At 45.9% G+C, this 6947-nt stretch overlaps 1 protein-coding gene and 2 non-coding genes across 3 annotated transcripts; 2 read left to right on the top strand and 1 right to left on the bottom strand.

The window, feature by feature from the left end:
• The first annotated feature begins 333 nt into the window (after positions 1-333).
• On the top strand, positions 334-1256 carry LOC115848565 (olfactory receptor 4D11-like). Its single transcript, XM_030849348.1, is given in 2 exon segments — positions 334-1030; positions 1033-1256. Coding segments are annotated over 2 exon segments (921 nt in total).
• A 5206-nt stretch (positions 1257-6462) lies between these two features.
• On the bottom strand, positions 6463-6535 carry TRNAV-UAC (transfer RNA valine (anticodon UAC)). The gene has a single exon. It is a non-coding gene; the product is annotated as a tRNA-Val (tRNA).
• Positions 6536-6824: 289 nt separating this feature from the next.
• On the top strand, positions 6825-6911 carry TRNAR-UCU (transfer RNA arginine (anticodon UCU)). The gene is given in 2 exon segments: positions 6825-6861; positions 6876-6911. It is a non-coding gene; the product is annotated as a tRNA-Arg (tRNA).
• Positions 6912-6947: the final 36 nt, after the last annotated feature.

Raw genomic sequence — 6947 nt, 5'->3', positions numbered from 1 at the left:
CAGTGACTTTTTAAGAGGCATATAGAATCTACAAAATGATAAGCCTGTAAAATTTTTAATAAGAATTTAATAACGTACTGATTTAGGAGCTTCAGTTAATTACACCCGTTGGAAACCCACTCTCTGGTTTGCTCTGAGAGAACTCAGAAAATGCCATCTACTACAGATAGAATTGTAGGCATCCCTGCCCCAAAGAAAAATAATCATAAAAATAACCCCCAAGGCAGCCTGGTCATATAACTCCCACTCCTTTTGTTTCTAATGATACCTTTTCTATATTCTATTTTCTGTTTTCTCTCCAGGTAATTGAAGAAGAAGAAGATACATGACCCGATGGAGCAGGGAAATTACACCAGGGTAAAAGAATTCATTTTTCAAGGACTGACCCAGCCCCAAGAGCTGAGCCTGGTCTTATTTCTTCTGTTATCCTTGGTGTACACAGCTACCGTGATGGGAAGCCTCCTCGCCATTGTCACCGTGACCTGTGAGTCTTGCCTTCACACCTCCATGTACTTCCTGCTCTGCAATCTCTCTGTCTTGGACATCTGCTTCTCCTCCATCACTGTTCCGAAGGTCCTAGTAAACCTTCTTACAACGAGAAAGACCATCTCCTTCAATGGTCGCACCATACAGATGTTTTTCTTCCACCTCCTCGGTGGGGCAGATGTTTTCTCTCTCTCTGTGATGGCCTTTGCCTGCTACGTGGCCATCTCCAAGCCCCTGCGCTATGTGACTATCATGAGTAGGGGGTGATGCACTGCCCTCATTGTGGCCTCCTGGGTGGGGGGCTCCGTCCACTCCATCGTGCAGATTTCCCTCTTACTCCCACTCCCCTTCTGTGGACCTAATGTTGTGGATGGTTTCTACTGCGATGTTCCCCAGGTCCTCAAACTCACCTGCACCGACACCTTTGCCCTTGAGGTCTTAATGATTTCCAATAATGGCTTGATCTTTGCACTGTGGTTCATCTTCTTGCTTGTGTCCTACACAGTCATCTTGACGATGCTGAGGTCTCACACTGGGGAGGGCAGGACACTTGCACAGCCCACATCATGGTGGTGACCTTGCACTTTGTGCCCTGCGTCTACGTCTACGCCCGGCCCTTCATTGCCCTCCCCATGGACAGAGCTGTCTCCATGACCGTCACTGTCATCATTCCTGTCCTGAACCCCATGATCTACACCCTGAGGAACCAGGAGATGAAGTCAGCCATGAAAAGACTGAAGAGGAGATTTGGGCCTTACAAAAAGAAATAGATGCCATAGGGGACTTCCCTAGTGGTTAAGAATCCACCTGCTGGGCTTCCCTGGTGGCGCAGTGGTTGAGAATCTGCCTGCTAATGCAGAGGACACGGGTTCAAGCCCTGATCTGGGAAGATCCCACATGCCCCAGAGCAACTAAGCCCACCACGGGCCACAACTACTGAAGCCCGTATGCCTAGAGCCCGCGCTCCGCAACAAGAGAAGCCACCGCAATGAGAAGCCCACGCACCACAACGAAGAGGAGACCCCACTCTCCATAACTAGAGAAAGCCCGTGCACAGCAACGAGGGCCCAATGCAGCCAACAATAAATAAATTTATTTTTAAAAAAAGAAATAGATGCCGTGAAGTCCAGATTGGAAGAGTCAGAATTGAAAAGTATTTTCTCACAACACAATAGAAAACCCCAATCAACAGCCCATCGTGAGGCCAGAGTCTTCCCTTTGCCCTACAGCAGAATCCTCTAATAAGGATGGTCTGAAATAACCGTCTCGTGGCGTGGTTGTCAGCAACTTAGAGTCTCAGGTCTGTAACTTGTCAGCTCTGAAAGGGACTCTAAAGCTTATATCACTCGAACACCTCACTTTACAGGTGAGGAAATGAAGTCTGAGAGAAGATTACCTCTCAGTTCTTGAGTTGTGGCTGTACCATGTGTGCAGCCCAAGCAATAATTAGTAAAACGATCTCCAGGGACCAGGAGTCCAGGCTATAAAATCCAGCCACCCCTCCCTTTGTGGAAATTTTCCATTGCCCACCGTGGAAGATATGAGTTCTGTTTTTCTAAGGAAGCCTTTGGGTTTCCCTTACAGAAGATGAGATAACGTTCATATTTTTTCAAAGTTTTCATAGCTAATAAATGGCTCGGGCAAGGCTAGATCTGAGATCTCTGACCATCAGCTAAATGCATGTCTGACTACTCCTGTTGCCTCAGGCAGGATTTGAGGGCATCAAGCTCATCTATAAAAATTTATCCTCTATTGTAATGTCATGAAAGACACTTTGTTGTCATTATCTGACCGAGGAGTACATATGATAAGGCTTCTGTACCTCTAAGAATTTCAGCATCATTTTCCTGCCATTTATTCTGGCCCAGCCCTCAAGGGAGAAAGGAACCCTACCCTGTCTGCTTCGCTAGAATGTGCCTGAGTCCCAGGTTCACAAGAAGCAAAGGCTTAAGAATAAACTGACTTTCCATTATTCAGGGACTGATTGTCTAGAAGATTACAAATCAGCCCATTCTAAATTCTTCCTCGTTCCTCTTTCTAGCATTTTCTTTAAAGCCTCCGCATTAAGAGAATAGAAACGATAAATAAATAAATTCCAGCGGGTCTCCTGGCAACCTATTATTTTTGTCGAGTAAATAGATGAAAACTGTAGTCAACTAAAATTTGGACTGGAAGTACTGATTGGCCTGTTATATCCCAGTCTAATCTCCCAGCCATGTCTGATGGACAGATGTAAGGGAAGTAAAGAGCCATTTGCACAGAGGGATTCAGGAGGGAAACACAAACAAGGGAAACTTGCTCCAAAATCCAGCCCCTCCCAACCAGCTCTATCACTGCCTACTGCTGCTCCCTTGGTGTTGTCCTGAAATTCCTGTTCGCGGGATATTTCATAAATTAGACACAGTTCATGGGGTTCAAGCTAGATACAACGCCACTGAAAACACACAACTCCCGCCAGCACTTGAACCCTGCCAAAACTCAGATTGGGTCTTGAACCCACTATCTTTTTTTTTTTTTTTTTTTTGGCGGTACGCGGGCTTCCCACTGCTGTGGCCTCTCCCGTTGCGGAGCACAGGCTCCAGACGCGAACCCACTATCTTGTAATTGAGATCACACACCTGGCTTCAGGACCTGCTGAAGTTCAGGTTCTTTATATCTCAGCGCAGAAAGAATTCAGTGAGAGGCAAAGTGATAGGTAAGAAGTGGATTTACTTCGAGAAATATACACTCCATAGACAGAGTGTGGGCCATCTCAGAAGGCGAGAGGACCCAAATATGGGGTCGCTAGTTTTTATGGGCTGGGTAACGTTTTTTTTTTTTTTGGCCTTGGCATGCAGGGTCTTAGTTCCCTGACCAGGGATCAAACCCATGCCCCCTGCAGTGGAAGCATGGAATCCTAATCACTGGACCACCAGGCAGTTCCTTGGCTGGGTAATTTCAAAGGCTAATGAGTGGGAGGGGTTTTCTAACTGTTTTGGGGAAGGGGCGGGGACTTCCAGGAATTGGGCCACCGCCCACTTTTTGGCCTTTCCTGGTTGGCCTCAGAACTGTCACGGTGCCTGTGGGCATGTCATTTAGATGCTAATATATTACAATGAGCATATAATGGGGCTCAAGGTCCACTGGAAGTCAAATCTCTAAATCCATTCTCAGTATTACCTCACTAGGGATTAATTTCAGGTGGTCTACTGGCGCAGCCAAAGGCACCAGGTGTCATCCCAGAGTGGAAGAGATGTAGGACAGGAAAGCTGCAGCGGGTGCATGGGAGGGAGGTAAGTCCAAGTCCGGGGTGTAAAGGTAGCCCAGAGACCCAGGTGCAGAAGGGTGGAACGCTTCAGCAAGGTGGCAGGGTCAACACAAGGCAGACGCTATTGACGAAATTCACATTTTCTCGTCTGATCCTGGACTCATGGATGCTTTACTAAAGTTGGAAGATCTTTTAAAAATCTACATTTGCTTCTTTGGGGTGGTTGTTACTTCCTACCTAGAATTAAAATCATTCACCACACTTTTGACTTCAGCCTTGAATTTTGTACCTAATTACCCATGTAACAAAAACGTCAAAAACAATTCAAGCTTCCCTTGGAACCAAAGAATACAGAATCATATTCTGCCATAACTAGTATGTTCCTTTATCAACAGTAGCAGCTACTTTCTTCCTTGCGAATCATTTTTTATTACCAAAAAACAAAAAAACAAAACCAAAAACCTTCCCTTCCACATACGGTTTTTCTTCTTCTTTTTTTTTTAGCGGTACGCGGGTATCTCACTGTTATGGCCTCTCCCGTTGCGGAGCACAGGCTCCGCTGCCCAGCTGTTCCATGGCATGTGGATTCTTCCCTGACCAGGGCACGAACCCGTGTCTCCTCCAGCGGCAGGCGGACTCTCAACCACTGCGCCACCAGGTAAGCCCTCACATACCTCTTTTAGCACTTAATCTTTACTTTCTAGAGGCAAATAGTGAATTGAGGATTCACAAGAGACTAGTTCCAGGAAAAAAAAAATACACACACACATGTATACACACTTTTTACTTTGAGACTATCCCAGGATACACACACATACACACACAAACACACGCACAAACACACACACACTTACTTTTAAGAGACAATTGATTACTGGGTTCCTAAAAGACCACAGTACTTTGGAGAGAAGCAGTATACATTAAAATCTATTTCCCATGAAAATGTGTTCCTTCTCCTTCCATGTAATGAGAACGTGTTGCTTGACAACAATCTTTTAACATATGGATTCTAACACAGGGTATTTGCGTTTTGGCTAAATGTTCAACATCTCTCACCTTGGGAGATGTTGGGAAGCTGTATTTCAAAGAACCGCTTAAATCTAGGAGCAGTGTCTACAGAGCAAAATGTTTCATAATGTCTTCTCACCACTAGAGGGACCTATTCCTTTTCCATGATTCTCCCTTTGGCGGACGTTTAAGAATTTAACTGAGATTTTTATTTCCAAAGACGAAGCCTCAAAACCTATGTCGAATGAAAAAAAAAGAAAAGAAAAAAACACAACCTAAAAGTGGAGAATTATGTTTTATTCAGCGGACTTACCGAGGACTTAAGCCTGAGATACAGCCGCTCAGATAGCTCTGAGGGACTGTTCTGAAGAGGTAAGAGAGAGCCATGATATATTGGAGTTTTTGCAAAAAAACAAAACAAAAACAAAAAAATATAGTCAAACATCAAAAGAGTACTGGTGATTAAAGAAATAGACATCTCAATTAATGAATTTAGTACCTTTCTATGTATGAGAAAATGCAAGAGTCTGGGCTTACTGAAATCATTCCTTTGATCTGCACCTTAATTGTCTAGGGCCAGTGTGTGACCTTGGGCCATTACGTAACTTCTCTGTGCTTCCTCTTAGTCCTTTGTAAAATGGGTTAGATAATAATGACTATTCAAGATTTCCGCTATTATTGTTCTACATAGTGATCCACCCCAAAACCAATGACCAAGGAATTCCACTACGGTATCGTCTGTAAGACTGAATACAATTTAATCGCTCATCAAAAAGCACAGACTAAAGAATTAGGATATATCCAAACACCGAAAGTGAAAAGATGAGTGAAGGCTTAAGAAGGAAATAGAAGGATTTCTAGAATATTTTTGGGGTGGAGCAGTACCTCTGGCAACGCTACCTTTGTACACTAATCATAAGTGATTTATAAAGAAAAAGTACAGTTATACTGCTGATCCGGGCCCCCAGATTCAGCTGTTGGCTGGAACAAACAGTAAATGGGGCTGGGGCGGCGGCAGCATTCAGTTTTCTCAGGCTGACACTTTCACTGAAACTAGAGTCACTTTAGGGATGCAGCCTTGAGCTGCTAAAAACTATTATTAGTGCTAACTGTTTTTTCAAGTCTTATAGCCCGCCTAGTTGAGAGGAGGGCTCAGAGGAGCCCAGCTAGAGTTTAGTCAAAGGAAAATTCTTTGCCAGAGGGAAACAGCACCGTAAAACACGTGGGGCTGTTTGAATTCTCCACCATGAGCATATAATTTTTCAAAAAGTTTTTTTAATTTAAATAGAAGTACGAGGTCAGTGGACTTGGAAGTAATCAACAAAGGAGAGAGGTGACCTTCGGGATAACCCCTAACTGAGTGGTGGCAGCAACACTGAAAGGTGGCAAAGCAGGGTTTAGAAGGAGCGGGATCCAGACTCCTACCCAGGCACCTGGAGGCGGAACTGCGGGGGCGGGGGGGTAGTCGGGAGCGCGCAGGCGCAGAGACGCGCGATGACCTGAGCAGGGCGGGGCCGCTTGCACCTCCCTAGTGGCGCCACGAGGGGGCAGCCTTGGTGGCCGATGTGCGCGGGCACCTCTGGAGCCTAGCTTGCGCTTCGGGGCGCAGCGCGGAGCCCGGTTGGAAACGGCAGCGTCTCCCACTTCCTGGAGTAAAACTCAAGTTCCGGCTGGCAAAAAGAAACGTTAAAATATCCCTGAAAAAGGTTAAATCCGTGCTGTGGTTCCACTGGGGCTCGAACCCAGGACCTTCTGCGTGTAAAGCAGACGTGATAACCGCTACACTATGGAACCTCCCGCTGCACTTTTGCGCCAGGCTACAATAAAGACATTTTATTCACACAAAGACTTTCCTCCCGATGTGTAATGAAGTTGAGAGTTGATGCCTGGCGATCGCTCGCGAGAAGAAACTTTCAAACAGATTTCAGACTTTCCAGCGCAATGCCCATCCACGCTTCTTGGCGACGCGGGCTTCCCAGTTTGTCCGAGAAAGAAAGCGTGACCCGACGTGCCGGCGACCGTCCCCCAGACAGACGCCGCTCCTGCCTTGATGTAAGCAACGCGGAGGATTTTTGACTCGTCGGGCTCTGTGGCGCAATGGATAGCGCATTGGACTTCTAGATTAGATGGAGGCATTCAAAGGTTGTGGGTTCGAGTCCCACCAGAGTCGCTTTTGTTTTAATAAGGAAAGCGCTAGGAGGAAGAC

This window comes from Globicephala melas, chromosome 8 (genome assembly GCF_963455315.2).
Source record: "Globicephala melas chromosome 8, mGloMel1.2, whole genome shotgun sequence".
Taxonomy (NCBI): domain Eukaryota; kingdom Metazoa; phylum Chordata; class Mammalia; order Artiodactyla; family Delphinidae; genus Globicephala; species Globicephala melas.
Note: the sequence above shows the minus strand (reverse complement) of the source record. Positions and strands in the feature narration are given on the sequence as shown.